At 42.4% G+C, this 16,714-nt stretch overlaps 1 protein-coding gene across 3 annotated transcripts in view; it reads right to left on the bottom strand.

Moving 5' to 3' along the window:
* SMARCAL1 (SWI/SNF related, matrix associated, actin dependent regulator of chromatin, subfamily a like 1) overlaps positions 1 to 16,714 on the bottom strand; it is a 440,164-nt gene that overhangs the window by 178,051 nt on the left and 245,399 nt on the right. For all 3 annotated transcript variants that reach the window (XM_053698110.1, XM_053698109.1, XM_053698111.1), the window contains exon 12: positions 4,800 to 4,870. In XM_053698110.1, coding sequence (XP_053554085.1) covers positions 4,800 to 4,870 — 71 coding nt within the window. The remainder of the gene's footprint in view (positions 1 to 4,799; positions 4,871 to 16,714) is intronic.

Here is a 16,714-nt window from a genome sequence, read left to right as displayed (position 1 = left end):
ACTCCAAGAGTATCCCTTGGATTCGCACCAACAGATATATTTTTTCCATATCTTATGGTAAATTTTTCTAGTCCCAGGTTTTCTGGCTTGAACCAGAGTATCTATAACCGAATCTGAAAACCCACGCTTAGATAAAATCAAGCGTTCAATTTCCAAGCAGTCAGTTGCAGAGAGACTAGATTTGGATGTTCAAATGGACCTTGTACTAGAAGATCCTGCCTCAAAGGTAGCTTCCATGGTGGAGCCGATGACATATTCACCAGGTCTGCATACCAAGTCCTGCGTGGCCATGCAGGAGCTATTAGAATCACAGAGGCCTTCTCCTGTTTGATCCTGGCTACAAGCCTGGGAAGGAGAGGGAACGGTGGAAACACATAAGCTAGGTTGAACGACCAAGGCGCCACCAATGCATCCACTAGTGTCGCCTTGGGATCCCTGGATCTGGACCCGTAGCGAGGAACCTTGGAGTTCTGACGAGACGCCATCAGATCCACGTCTGGAATGCCCCATAGTTGAGTCAACTGGGCAAAGACCTCCGGATGAAGTTCCCACTCCCCCGGATGGAAAGTCTGACGACTCAAATAATCCGCCTCCCAGTTGTCTACTCCTGGGATGTGAATTGCAGATAGATGGCAGGAGTGATCCTCCGCCCATTTGATGATCTTGGATACCTCTCTCATCGCCAAGGAACTCTTTGTTCCCCCCTGATGATTGATGTACGCTACAGTCGTCATGTTGTCCGACTGAAATCTTATGAATCTGGCCTTCGCTAGTTGAGGCCAAGCCAGGAGCGCATTGAATATCGCTCTCAGTTCCAAAATGTTTATCGGGAGAAGAGACTCCTCCCGAGACCATAGACCCTGAGCTTTCAGGGAATCCCAGACCGCGCCCCAGCCTAAGAGACTGGCGTCGGTCGTGACAATGACCCACTCTGGTCTGCGGAAACTCATTCCCTGAGACAGGTGATCCTGAGTCAACCACCAGAGGAGTGAGTCTCTGGTTACCTGGTCTACTTGAATCTGGGGAGACAAGTCTGCATAATCCCCATTCCACTGTTTGAGCATGCACAATTGCAATGGCATTAAATGAATTTGAGCAAAAGGAACCACGTCCATTGCTGCAACCATTAGTCCTATTACCTCCATGCACTGAGCTATGGAAGGCTGAGGAATAGATTGAAGAACTCGACAAGCGTTTAGAAGCTTTAACCTTCTGACCTCTGTCAGAAAAATCTTCATTTCCACAGAATCTATTATTGTTCCCAGAAAGGGAACCCTTGTGGACGGAAACAGGGAACTCTTTTCCATGTTCACCTTCCACCCGTGAGACCTGAGAAAGGCTAAAACAATGTCTGTATGAGCCCTTGCTTTGGAAAGGGACGACGCTTGGATTAGGATGTCGTCTAGATAAGGTGCTACACCAATGCCCCTCGGCCTTAGGACCGCTAGAAGGGACCCTAGCACCTTTGTGAAAATTCTGGGAGCAGTGGCTAAACCGAATGGAAGAGCCACGAACTGGTAATGTTTGTCCAGAAAGGCGAACCTCAGGAACTGATGATGATCTTTGTGGATAGGAATATGTAGGTACGCATCCTTTAAGTCCACGGTAGTCATATATTGACCCTCCTGGATTGTTGGTAAAATTGTCCGAATGGTTTACATTTTGAATGATGGAACTCTGAGGAATTTGTTTAGAATTTTTAAATCCAGAATTGGTCTGAAAGTTCCCTCTTTTTTGGGAACTACAAACAGGCTTGAGTAAAAACCCAGACCTTGTTCCGCTGTTGGAACTGGGTGTATCACTCCCATCTTTAATAGGTCTCCTACGCAATGTAAGAATGCCTATCTCTTTATCTGGTCTGAAGATAAGCGAGACATGTGGAACCTTCCCCTTGGAGGAAGTTCCTTGAACTCTAGAAGATATCCCTGAGAGACTATTTCTAGTGCCCAGGGATCCGTAACATCTCTTGCCCAAGCCTGAGCAAAGAGAGAAAGTCTGACCCCTACTAGATCCGGTCCCGGATCGGGGGCTACCCCTTCATGCTGTCTTGGTAGCAGCAGCAGGCTTCTTGGCCTGTTTACCCTTGTTCCAGCCTTGCAATGGTTTCCATGCTGGTTTTGGCTGGGAAGTGTTACCCTCTTGTCTAGAGGCTGCAGAGTTAGGAGTCGGTCCGTTCCTGAAATTGCGAAAGGAACGAAAATTAGATTTGTTCTTAGCCTTGAAAGGCCTATCCTGTGGGAGGGCATGGCCCTTTCCCCCAGTGATGTTTGAGATAATCTCCTTCAATTCTGGCCCGAAAAGGGTCTTACATTTGAAAGGAATATTAAGCAATTTTGTTTTGGACGACACATCCGCCGACCAAGATTTTAGCCAAAGCGCTCTGCGCGCCACTATTGCAAAACCTGAATTTTTCGCCGCTAATTTAGCCAATTGAAAAGCGGCATCCAAAATAAAGGAATTAGCCAACTTTAGTGCGTGCATTCTGTCCATGACTTCATCATATGGAGTCTCCTTTTGGAGCGAATTTTCTAGTTCCTCGAACCAAAAAGACGCTGCCGTGGTGACAGGAATAATGCACGAAATTGGTTGAAGAAGGAAACCTTGCTGAACAAATATCTTTTTAAGCAATCCTTCCAATTTTTTATCCATAGGATCTTTGAAAGCGCAACTGTCCTCAATAGGAATAGTTGTGCGCTTGGCTAACGTTGAAACTGCCCCCTCTACCTTAGGGACCGTTTGCCATGCGTCCCTTCTGGGGTCGACAATGGGGAACATTTACTTAAATATAGGAGGTGGAACAAAAAGGTATACCTGGCTTCTCCCACTCCTTAGTCACAATGTACGCCACCCTCTTGGGTATCGGAAAGGCATCAGCGTGCACAGGGATCTCTAAGAATTTGTCCATTTTGCACAACTTCTCTGGAATCACCAAAGAGTCACAATCATCAAGAGTAGTTAGCACCTCCTTGAGCAGGGCGCGGAGATGTTCTAACTTAAATTTAAATGCCACGATATCAGGTTCTGCCTGCTGAGAAACTTTTCCTGAATCAGAAATTTCTCCCTCAGACAGACCCTCCCTCACTGCCAATTCAGATTGATGTGAGGGTATAACAGATAAATTATCGTCAGCGCCAACTTGCTCATCCTCTGTATTTAAAACTGAGCAATCACGCTTTCTGGGAAATGCTGGCAGTTTGGATAAAAGATTTGCTATAGAATTATCCATTACTGCAGTTAATTGTTGCATAGTAACAAGCATTGGCACGCTAGATGTACTAGGTATCGCCTGCGCAGGCAAAACTGGTGTTGACACAGAAGGAGAGGATGATGAGCTATCCCCACTACCTTCATTTGAAGAATCATCTTGGGCAACCTTATTCAATGTGACAGTACTGTCCTTACTTTGTTTGGACGCCATGGCACAATTTGCACATACATTTAAAGGTGGAACCACCTTGGCCTCCATACACACAGAACATATGCTATCTGAAGGTACAGACATGTTAGACAGATTTTGGCAGTCTATTAATGCAATAAAAACGCTTTTAAACAAAACCGTTACTGTCTCTTTAAATAATAAAAAGAGCACACTTTATTTCTGAATGTTTGAAAAACTATGAAGGAAATATCCGATCTTTATACACCCCAGTGTCTTAATGCTTTGAAAGTATTGCACACCAAATTTCAAGTCTCTAAACCCTTAAATGAGCAAACCGGAGCTAATTGTTCAATTTACCGGTTTAAACACACTACAGTCCCTGCCACAGACTTTGCTGCAGCTTTTACCTTCCTTAGGGGTTATTCACCACAGAAATAAGCCTTCCTGAGTCCATTTTTTAGCCACAGGACCCTCTCACATGAAGCTGCATGCACTGCCTCTAGAAGTAACTGCGCAACTGAGGCGCGAAAATGAGGCCTCCTCCCTCTGCACCAGAGTGAAGGGGCCTTCCTGACTAGATTAGGCGTCTAAACAACTGCCAGGCGTAATAAAACGTTCCCAAAAGTGTTTCAAAATTCACAAAACACTCCAAATGTCATATAAATATGATATAAACCAATAGATTTAGCCCACAATAGTGTCAACCAGCATAGAGCCCAATTTATAAGCCTTAATTCTGTTATGAGTCTAAGAAAATGGCTTACCGATCCCATAAGGGAAAACTGACAGTCTTCTAGCATTACTATGTCTTGTTAGAAAAGAGACTGGTCATACCTGGAGCAGAAAAGTCTGCAAACTGTTCCCCCCAACTGAAGTTCTCTGGTTTCAACAGTCCTGCGTGGGAACAGCAATGGATTTTAGTTACTGGTGCTAAAATCATACTCCTCTTTTAACAGAACTCTTCATCACTTTCTGTTGTAGAGTAAATAGTACAAACCGGCACTATTTTAAAATAACAAACTCTTGATAGAAGAAATAAAACTACAACTAACACCACATACTCTTTACCATCCCCGTGGAGATGCTACTTGTTCAGAGCGGCAAAGAGAATGACTGGGGGGCGGAGCCAGAGGGGGGCTGTATGGACAGCTTTTGCTGTGTGCTCTCTTTGCCATTTCCTGTAGGGGAAGAGAATATCCCACAAGTAAGGATGAAGCCGTGGACCGGACACACTAATGTAGGAGAAATGTGCAGAGATTTTTTTTTTTATTGGGGAATTAAATAAATCAGCATATTCAATATACCATTAAAATGTTATGATCCAACACAAAATACACAAGAAAACTTACAATAATATAGGAAGCTAGTAATTAAGAATAATAGGACCTTCTGCTTAAAGGGCATATAACCAAACACTCACATGACAGATTTGATTTTTGCTTCTGCCGTTCTGTTGTAGTACATGAGAAGAACTTCTTTTTCTTGAACTTTCTGTGAATGGAACACAGTTTAAAAATAAAAAACAGAATTTATGCTTACCTGATAAATTACTTTCTCCAACGGTGTGTCCGGTCCACGGCGTCATCCATTACTTGTGGGAAATATTCTCCCCCGCAAGGAGAGCACACAGCAAGAGCTGTCCATATAGCTCCCCCTCTGGCTCCGCCCCCCCCAGTCATTCGACCGACGGTTAGGAGAAAAAGGAGAAACTATAGGGTGCCGTGGTGACTGTAGTGTATAAAGAAATTTTTTTTTAACCTGATTAGGAAACCAGGGCGGGCCGTGGACCGGACACACCGTTGGAGAAAGTAATTTATCAGGTAAGCATAAATTCTGTTTTCTCCAACATTGGTGTGTCCGGTCCACGGCGTCATCCATTACTTGTGGGAACCAATACCAAAGCTTTAGGACACGGATGAAGGGAGGGAGCAAATCAGGTTACCTAAATGGAAGGCACCACGGTTTGCAAAAATAGCCTCCGAAGAAGCATAAGTATCAAATTTGTAGAATTTGGCAAAAGTGTGCAGAGAGGACCAAGTCGCTGCCTTACATATCTGATCAACAGAAGCCTTGTTCTTGTAGGCCCAAGTGGAAGCCACAGCCCTAGTAGAGTGAGCTGTGATTCGGTCAGGAGGTTGCCGTCCGGCAGTCTCATAAGCCAATCGGATAATGCTTTTCAGCCAGAAAGAGAGAGAGCGGTAGCAGTAGCTTTTTGACCTCTCCTCTTACCAGAGTAAACGACAAACAAAGATGAGGTTTGTCTAAAATCTTTTGTTGCTTCTAAGTAGAACTTCTAAATTGTGTAACAAACGTTCCTTCTTTGAAACTGGATTCGGACACAGAGAAGGAACAACTATTTCCTGGTTAATATTCTTGTTGGAAACAACTTTTGGAAGAAAACCAGGCTTAGTACGCAAAACAACCTTATCTGAATGGAAAACCAGATAGGGTGGATTACATTGCAAAGCAGATAATTCAGAAACTCTTCTAGCAGAAGAAATAGCAACCAAAAATAGGACTTTCCAAGATAATAACTTAATATCTATGGAATGTAAAGGTTCAAACGGAACCCCTTGAAGAACTGAAAGAACTAAATTTAGACTCCAAGGAGGAGTCATGGGTCTGTAAACAGGCTTGATTCTAACCAAAGCCTGAACAAAAGCTTGTACATCTGGCACAGCTGCCAGTCGTTTGTGTAACAAGACAGATAAAGCAGAAATCTGTCCTTTTAGAGAACTAGCTGACAACCCTTTATCGAAACCTTCTTGGAGAAAGGAGAGAATCTTTGGAATTTTAATCTTACTCCAGGAGAATCCCTTGGATTCACACCAGCAGATATATTTTTTCCATATTTTATGGTAAATCTTTCTAGTCAAAGGTTTTCTGGCTTGGACCAGAGTATCTATCACAGAATTCGAAAACCCACGCTTGGATAAAATTAAGCGTTCAATTTCCAAGCAGTCAGCTGCAGAGAAACTAGATTTGGATGTTCGAATGGACCTTGTACTAGAAGATCCTGTCTCAAAGGTAGCTTCCATGGTGGAGCCGATGACATATTCACCAGGTCTGCATACCAAGCCCTGCGTGGCCACGCAGGAGCTATCAGAATCACCGAGGCCTTCTCCTGTTTGATCCTGGCTATGAGCCTGGGATGGAGAGGAAACGGTGGAAACACATACGCTAGGTTGAACGACCAAGGCGCCACTAATGCATCCACTAGAGTCGCCTTGGGATCCCTGGATCTGGACCCGTAGCAAGGAATCTTGAAGTTCTGACGGGACGCCATTAGATCCATGTCTGGAATGCCCCATAATTGGGTTAACTGAGCAAAGACCTCCGGGTGGAGTTCCCACTCCCCTGGATGGAAAGTCTGACGACTCAAATAGTCCGCCTCCCAGTTGTCTACTCCTGGGATGTGAATAGCGGATAGATGGCAGGAGTGATTCTCTGCCCATTGGATAATCTTGGTTACTTCCTTCATCGCTAGGGAACTCTTTGTTCCCCCCTGATGATTGATGTACGCAACAGTCGTTATGTTGTCCGACTGAAATCTTATGAACCTGGATTCCGCTAGCTGAGGCCAAGCCAGGAGCGCATTGAATATTGCTCTAAGTTCCAAAATGTTTATCGGGAGAAGCGGCTCTTCCCGAGACCATAGGCCCTGAGCTTTCAGGGAGTCCCAGACCGCGACCCACCCCAAGAGGCTGGCGTCGGTCGTGACGATGACCCACTCCAGTCTGCGGAAACTCATTCCCTGAGACAGGTGATCCTGGGTCAACCACCAGAGAAGTGAGTCCCTGGTTACCTGGTCTACTTGAATTTGGGGAGACAAGTCTGTATAGTCCCCATTCCACTGATTGAGCATGCACAGCTGTAATGGTCTTAGATGAATTCGAGCAAAAGGAACCACGTCCATTGCTGCGACCATTAGTACTATTACTTCCATGCACTGAGCTATGGAGGGTTGAGGAATAGAATGAAGAATTCGACAAGCGTTTAGAAGCTTTAGCTTTCTGACTTCTGTCAGGAAGATCTTCATTTCCACAGAATCTATTATTGTTCCCAGAAAAGGAACCCTTGTGGACGGTGACAGTGAACTCTTTTCTATGTTCACCTTCCACCCGTGAGATCTGAGAAAAGTCAACACAATGTCTGTGTGGGCCCTTGCTTTGGAAAGAGACGACGCTTGGATTAGGATGTCGTCTAGATAAGGTGCTACAGCGATGCCCCTCGGCCTTAGGACCGCTAGAAGGGACCCTAGCACCTTTGTGAAAATTCTGGGAGCGGTGGCTAAACCGAATGGAAGAGCCACGAACTGGTAATGTTTGTCCAGAAAGGCGAACCTCAGGAACGGATGATGAGTTTTGTGGATTGGAATATGCAGATACGCATCCTTTAGATCCACGGTAGTCAAACATTGACCCTGCTGGATTGTCGGCAAGATTGTCCGAATGGTTTCCATTTTGAAGGATGGAACTCTGAGGAACTTGTTTAATATCTTTAAATCCAGAATTGGCCTGAAAGTTCCCTCTTTTTTGGGAACCACAAACAGGTTTGAGTAAAAACCTAGACCTTGTTCCCCGGAGGGGACTGGGTTTATCACTCCCATCTTTGATAGGTCTCTTACACAATGTAAGAATGCCTGTTTCTTTATCTGGTCTGAAGATAAGCGAGGCAGGTGGAACCTTCCCCTTGGAGGAAGTCCCTTGAACTCTAGCAGGTATCCCTTGGAGACTATCTCTAGTGCCCAGGGATCCGGAACATCTCTTGCCCAAGCCTGAGCGAAGAGAGATAGTCTGCCCCCTACCAGATCCGGTCCCGGATCGGGGGCTACCCCTTCATGCTGTCTTGGTAGCAGCAGCAGGTTTCTTGGTTTGTTTACCCTTGTTCCAGCCTTGCATGGGCTTCCAAGCGGGTTTGGGCTGGGCCGCGTTACCTTCTTGTCTAGCGGCAGAGGAGTTATTAGCCGGTCCGTTCCTGAAATTGCGAAAGGAACGAAAATTAGACTTGTTCTTAGCCTTAAACGGCCTATCCTGTGGGAGGGCATGGCCCTTACCCCCAGTGATGTCTGAAATAATTTCCTTCAATTCCGGCCCAAAAAGGGTCTTACCCTTGAAAGGAATATTAAGTAACTTAGTCTTGGACAACACATCTGCCGACCAGGATTTTAGCCAAAGCGCCCTCCGCGATACTATAGCAAAACCTGAGTTTTTCGCCGCCAATTTCGTTATTTGAAAGGCGGCATCCAATATAAAGGAATTAGCTAATTTCAATGCGTGAATTCTGTCCATGACTTCTTCATAGGAAGTCTCTTTCTGGAGCGACCTTTCTAGTTCCTCGAACCAAAAGGACGCCGCTGAAGTGACAGTAATAACACACGTAGCTGGTTGAAGGATGAACCCTTGCTGAACAAAAATCTTTTTAAGCAATCCTTCCAATTTTTTATCCATAGGATCTTTGAAAGCGCAGCTGTCCTCTATAGGAATAGTGGTGCGCTTCGCTAGTGTTGAAACAGCTCCCTCAACCTTCGGGACCGTCTGCCATGCGTCCCTTCTAGGGTCTACTATGGGAAACATTTTCTTAAATATAGGAGGTGGGGCAAAGAGTACACCTGGCTTCTCCCACTCCTTTTCCACTATGTTCGCTACCCTTTTGGGTATTGGAAAAGCGTCGTTGTGCACTGGGACCTCTAAAAATTTGTCCAATTTGCACAACTTCTCTGGTACTACCATAGAATCACAGTCATCCAGAGTAGCTAATACCTCCTTTAGCAAAGCACGGAGATGTTCTAGCTTAAACTTAAATGCTACTATATCAGGTTCTGCCTGTTGAGAAATTTTTCCTGAGTCTGAAATTTCACCCTCAGACAGCCCTTCCCTCACAGCCAATTCCGATTGATGTGAGGGTAAAATAGATAAAGCATCGTCAGCGTCTGATTGTTCATCCCTTTTATCTGTATTTAAAGCTGAACAATCACGCTTTCTCTGAAATGCTGGCAGTTTGGATAAAAGATTTGCTATAGAATTATCCACTACTGCTGTTAATTGTTGCATAGAAATAAGCACTGGCGCGCTAGGTGTCGCCTGCGCGGGCAAAGCTGGTGTAGACACAGAAGGAGAGGATGTAGAACTATCCCCACTACCTTCATTAGATAAATCATCTTGGGCAACATTATGAAATGTAACAGAGCTGTCCTCATTTTGTTTGGACGCTATGGCACAATTATCACAAACACTCAAAGAGGGAACCACATTTGTCTCTACACACACAGAACATAGGTTATCTGATGGCACAGACATGTTAAACAGATTTAGGCAGGCAAACAATGCAATAAAAACGATTTTAAACAAAAACGTTACTGTCTCTTTAAATAATAAAATGACACATTTTATTTCTGAATGTTCAAAAAACTATGAAGGCAATATCCGATTTTTCTGAAATTTGGACCCCAGTGTCTTAATGCTTAGAAAGTATTGCACAGCAAATATGGAGACTCTAGCTCTTAAAACAAGCAAACTGGAGCTAATTGTTGGATTTAACCGTTTTTATACACCACAATCACTGCTACAGCATTGCTGCAGCTTTTACCTTCCTTAGGGGTCAACCATCCACAGAAATAAGCCTTCTGGAGTCACTTTCTGAGCCACAGGACCCTCTCACATGAAACTGCATGCACTGCCTTGGAATCAACTACGCAGCTGAAGTGCCAAAATGAGGCCTCCTCCCTCAGTACACTAGAGTGAAGGTGCCTTTCTGACTAGATTTAGGTGTCTAAAGCAAGCCAGATCAATAAAAAACGTCCCCAAGTGTATATGAGCTTATAAAACATTTCAATTGCCATCATATTGTAATAAAAAACTATCGATTTGGCCCCTAACAGTGTCTACCAGCATAAAAATCAAAAGGGGGAAGCCTATTATCTTTTTTGCTGAGGTGAAAGAAAAATGGCTTACCGTTTTCCCTGAGGGGAAAAATGACTGTCATCTAGCATTAGCCTGTTTTGTTAGAAGGAGACTAGTCATACCTGAAGCAGATGAGTCTGCAAACTGTTACCCCCAACTGAAGTTCTCTGGTTTCAACAGTCCTGCGTGGTAACAGAAATGGATTTAGTTACGTAAATAGTACAAGCCAGCACTATTTTAAAATAACAAACTCTTGATAGAAGAATAAAAAACTACAACTAACACCACAAACTCCTCACCATCCCCGTGGAGATACTACTTGTTCAGAGCGGCAAGGAGAATGACTGGGGGGGCGGAGCCAGAGGGGGAGCTATATGGACAGCTCTTGCTGTGTGCTCTCCTTGCCTTTCCCTGTGGGGGAGAATATTTCCCACAAGTAATGGATGACGCCGTGGACCGGACACACCAATGTTGGAGAAATAAAAATACCCATCACCTGCCCACACCTCACCCACATTACACCCACTGCCCTACTCCCTCTTTGCATATGTGCAGTAATTTTTCATTGTTTTTATTTTAAACCTTAACAAATTAAGTCCTTTTAATACAATTATTACAAATACATACATTTGATTTGGCCCAGTGTATAGACACACTATATATAAAAACTATTTTTAAATGGTAAATATCAGGGATAGGCAAGGTGTCCGTACACGGACACTGGTGTCTGTGACTAGCCCTTGCAGTGTCCGCCACAACCTTAGTATATGTTTTAATTGAATAATAGGAATACAAATATGTAAAAATATGTAGTGTGAATAAAGTTAGTGGCTTGTCAAGAGACTGCTAGCGATATTGGGTGATAAGTTATGGAATAACTAAAGTCTGAGTGAAATACTGGATGTGTATCTGCATCTGTATAATAACACCCAGCTATATACAAAGACACAGTAGTGACACTGGGACATGCATATACCCAGACAAGGGTTGGTTATAGGGTCAGTGGTATCTGCCATCACTATAATAACACCCAGCGCTATATAATGACACAGTAGTGACACTGGCACATACGTATAGCCAGACAAGGGTTGGTTATAGGGTCAGTGGTATCTGCATCAGTATAATAACACCCAGCGCTATATAATGACACAGTAGTGACACTGGCACATGCGTATAGCCAGAAAAGGGTTGGTTATAGGGTCAGTGGTATCTGCATCACTATAATAACACCCAGCGCTATATAATGACACAGTAGTGACACTGGCACATGGGTATAGCCAGAGGAGGGCTGGTTATTATAGGATCAGTGGTATCTGCATCAGTATATTAACACCAAGCACTATAAAATAATGTTTTTAATTTAAAATGTACCTTGGTGTCCTTCACTAAGGTCTGTAATTTGGAAAATGTCCGCCACAGCCTTTGTCTGTGCCTATCCCTGGTAAATATGCAATGCAAACATATAAGTAAACATTTAGCGTAGTTACTGTAGCGAACATTTAGGAGCCTATTCCTTTTTATGTTCAACTTGCACCCTGCAGTCAAGAATAATGTGTACAAGATTATTTTTTTATTAATCGTCAACATCCAGAGCTCCGCCCCCAGCTACTCCCACTCTCCTGCCTCCTCATAAAGCTGGGGGCGGAGCTCTGGATGTTGCCGAGGTGCAGATAAAACTGAGACACTGCTGGGGTAGAATCCCTGTGATTTAGCTTATGTGCAGTTTGTTAGTGTTACAATTAAATGCTCTACATCTCTCAGGCTCAGCTGATATACATGTAAAATACATCTGCCCATATAAAAAAAACAGTGCAACTGTGCATATATCTGACTCCCTCTTTGTCATCACTACGGCACTCTGAATATTTTCACACACAGCTGTGTAAAACATCTCAGGGTCATGTTTCACAGAGCTGTGAGTGGAATATTCCAGTTGTGTCTACTGAATGCTTACCGGGAGGAGAGAGGGAGGAGTGAGATCGTGCCCAGCCAGTGTAAACAGTCAGGAAGAAACGGCTGAGAGAGGTGAGGGGATTTGTGACAGGCTTATCTATTACACAGACAGCCCCAGCATTGGGGCTGGCTGTAAAGGACACTAGATAGGGAGTGTAGAAAAAGCCTAGCTCTAAAGCTAGTGGAGATTACGTTCGTATTCTCATGCACAGAGAGGATTAGAAACTTTATAATCATTTTTAGGAGAGTTAGCAGCAAAATTGCTAACACATGTCAATTATAAACTTTATCTTCTTTTGGTGCTTAATGTAAATAGCCTATATTTTTTTGAGTGTATAATGGCCCTTTAAACAACTTTCCAATTTACTTTTATCACCAATTTTGCTAAACCTAGGTGGTTCATATGTTAATTTCTTAGACCTTAAAGGCCACCTCTAATCTAAATGCATTTAAGTTTACTGTTAAGTATGGGGATATACATTCCTACCAGGAGGAGGCAAAGTTTCCCAAACCTCAAAAGCCTATAAATACCCCTCCCACCTCACACATACCTCAGTTTTACGAATAGCCAAGTGGGGAGGTGTTTAAGGAGTAAAAGACAAAAAAAGAGGATCAGGAAAAAAAGATGTGCATTAAACAAAACAAAAATACAACCCTAAATGGGTGTGGCCTTGTGTACTCTCACCACCATGAAATAAATTAATTTATCAGGTAAATTATGTTTTCTTTTATATAGGTGGTGAGAGTCCACAAGCTGTTACGTATGGGATATAATACCCAAGATTTGGAAGGCCACGAGTAAAAATAAAGGGAGGGATAAAAATAAAAACAGCTTTTTTTTTCGCTGAGAAATTAAATCCAAACCCCCTCCCAAAAAACCCCCCTCAAATTATAGGCACAGTTATCAAACTGAAACAATTGCCTGAAGAACCTTTCTATCAAAAACTGCAATATGGTAACTAAGTGGCCGCTTTGCAAATTTAATCAACTGAAGCCTCATTCTTGAAAGCCCAAGATGTGGCAATTGCTCTAGTAGAATGAGCTGTAATTTTCTCAAGCGGAGACTGACCGCCTCCAAATAAGCTGAAAATTTTTTAACCAAGAGGCTAAAGAAATAGCCGAGGCCTTCTGGCCTTTCTTAGGATCAGAAATAGAACAAACAGACTAGAAGTCTATCTGAAATCCTTAATAGCATCAACATAATATTTCACTGCTCTAACAACATTCAAAGAATGCAAAGCTTTTCAGTAGCATTTTTCGGATTAGGACAAGAGGAGGGAACGATTAGTTCCCTAATAATGTTGTGAGGATTAAGTAAAAACTGAAAAGTAGTCCACAAAACCACTTTATCCTGATGGAAAATCAGATAAGGAGACTCACAAGAGAGCAGAAACTGTTCTAGCAGAAGAGCTAGCCAAAAGAAATAACACTTTCCAAGAAAGAAGTTTAATGTCCAATGTAAAAAAGGCACAAAAGGAGTAGCCTGGAAAACTTTTAGTACTAGGTTAAGACTCCAAGGAGGAGAAATAGTCCTAATAACAGGTTTAATCCAGATTAAATTGTCCAAAAAGAAAGAAAAGGACAAGCAGAACCGTTTGTCAATGTAATAATGCAGTACATTTTTTTATATATAATATAAGTCTCTTGACAATCCTTGCGGTAATAAATATTTGTTTGCTATCGGAGTAGTAAGCCTACTAATATAGCACTGACGCAAAGTAAAGTTACCTTGTAATGTCGACACCGCTTCACAGGCTGAATTCAAGACACCTTGCTGTCAGGTAAGGAGACACCCGCTGGCTCCCAGAAGAGAAAATCAAATGAACACTGATAAAGGATTAACCTGCTGCAAGGAGAGAACCACCGCAAAAGTTATGCAGGTAAAAGCAGACTTTATTGTAAGTCTATACAAACATACAGGGTACATTCAAGCTCAGGAGGGAGCTAGAAACAAACAAAACGTCCAAACGTTTCCTGCCTGTAGGCACTTCGTCAGGTCCCTGACGAAGTGCCTACGGGCAGGAAACGCGTCGTGTTCACGCTTCCCCCATAGACATCAATGGGGAGAGCGGGTCAGAAAAAAGTCTAACACCTGCGATCGCGGAAAGAAAAGCTCCGTAACACAGTCCCATTGATGTCTATGGGGGGAAAAAATAACAACGTTTAAACCTAACACCCTGACATAAACCCCAGGACTAAACACCCGTAATCTGACCACACCGACACCTACATAATGTTATTAACCTCTAATCTGCCGCCCCCGATATCACCGCCACCTTAAAAAAAAACTATTAACCCCTAATCTGTCACTCCCGATATAGCTGCCACTATACTAAAGTTATTAACCCCTATTCCCCTGCACCCCATCGACCACACAATAATAAATCTATTAACCCCTATTCCACCGCTCCCGAAAATCGCAGCAACTAAATAAAGTTATTAACCCCTAAACCTCTGGCCTCCCACATCACTACCACTAAATAAACCTAATAACCCCTAAACCACCAGCCCCCCCAACATCGCAACAACCTAAATTAAACTATATCAAACCCTAACCGTAACCCTAACACCCTATAACTTTAACATAATTTAAATATAGCTAAATTTAACTTACAGTTATTAACTAAATAATACCTATTTAAAACTAAATACATACTTACATATGAAATAAAACCTAAGCTAGCTACAATATAACTATTATTTCACAGGTAAGTTTGTATTTATTTTAACTAGGTAGACTAGTTAGTAAATAGTTATTAACTATTTACTAACTACCTAGTTAAAATAAATACAAACTTACCTGTCAAATAAAACTTAAGCTACCTTACACTAAACCCTAACATTACAAAAAGTAAAAATGACAGTAAAATTACAAAAAATAAAAAACCTACCATTACAAAAAAAATAACAAACTAAATTAAACAGAATAATAAAAATTATTCCTATTCTAATACCCTTTAAAACAATAAAAAAAAACACCCCAAAATAAAAAAAAAACCTAATCTATAATAAACTACCAAGGGCCCTTAAAAGGGTCTTTTGGGGGTCCATTAAAAGGGCCTTTTGTAGGGCATTGCCCTAAAGTTAACAGCTCTTTAGCTACAAAACAAACACCCCTAACAGGTGGCGAGAAGTCTTCACCCAGACGGCCTCTTCTACCTTCATCCAGGCGGCATCTTCTATCTTGATCCCGGTGGCGCGGAGCGGGTCCATCCTGAAGACATCCGGCGCGGAGCATCCTCTTCATACGGTCGCCGCCATACACTGAATCTTCAATGCAAGGTATGCGATTCAAGATGGCGTCCCTTGCATTCCTATAGGCTGAAAAATTTGAATCAGCCAATAGGAATTAGAGCTGCTAAAATCCTATTGGCTGTTCAAATCAGCCAATAGAATTTAAGCAGCTCTTATTCTATTGGATGATTCAAATTTTTTCAGCCAATAGGAATGCAAGGGACGCCAGCTTGAATCGCGTACCTTGCACTGAATATTCAGTGTACGGCGGCAACCGTATGAAGAGGATGCTCCGCGCCAGATATCTTCAGGATGGACCCGCTCTGCGCTGCCGGGATCAAGATAGAAGATGCCGTCTGGTTGAAGATTGCTCGCCGTCTGGATGAAGATAAAAGAGGCCGTCTGGATGAAGACTTCTCACCGCCTGGATGAAGATAGAAGAGGCCACCTGGATGAAGATTGTTCAAGTGGGACTTCAAAAACTGTAAGTGGATCGTCGGAGGTTAGTGTTAGGTTTTTTTGGGTGTTTTATTTTTAGATTAGGGTTTGGGCAGCAAGAGAGCTAAATGCCCTTTTAAGGGCAATGCCCATACAAATGTCCTTTTCATGGCAAGGGTAGATTAGGTATTTTTAGAATTAGGTTTTCTATTTTGGGGGGGTTAGTTGGGTGGTGGGTTTTACTGTTGGGTGGTCTTTTTTTCAGGGAAAAGAGCTGATATCTTTGGGGCAATGCCCCACAAAAGGCCCTTTTAAGGGCTATTGGTAGTTTATTGTAGGATAGGTTTTTTTTTTTTGGGTGGGCTTTTGTATTTTGATAGGGCTATTAGATTAGGTGTAATTCTTTTTTATTTTTGATTATTTAGTTTGTTATTTTTCGTAATTTAGTCTTATTTTTTGTAATTAGATACTTTGTCATTTTTAGAGTAGTGTTAGGATTTTTTTTAACGTGTAGTTAAGTTTTCTTTTATTGGTAGTTAGTTTAATTTTAGTTTAATAATTATATTAGTTTAATTGTTAGTTTAAACTTAGTTCTTTTAATTTGACAGGTAAGTTTTAATTTAATTTAAGATAGGGAAATTGTAATTTTAATATAAAGTTAGGGGGTGTTATGGTTACGTTAGGGTTATGATTAGGTTTAGGGGTTACTAGTTTAATTTAGTTTATTGCGATGTGGGGGGCTTTCGGCTTAGGGGTTAATAGTTTATTTTAGTATATTTCATTGTAAGGGGCTTGTAGTTTAGGGGTT

Source organism: Bombina bombina, chromosome 1 (genome assembly GCF_027579735.1).
Source record: "Bombina bombina isolate aBomBom1 chromosome 1, aBomBom1.pri, whole genome shotgun sequence".
Taxonomy (NCBI): Eukaryota; Metazoa; Chordata; class Amphibia; order Anura; family Bombinatoridae; genus Bombina; species Bombina bombina.
Note: the sequence above shows the minus strand (reverse complement) of the source record. Positions and strands in the feature narration are given on the sequence as shown.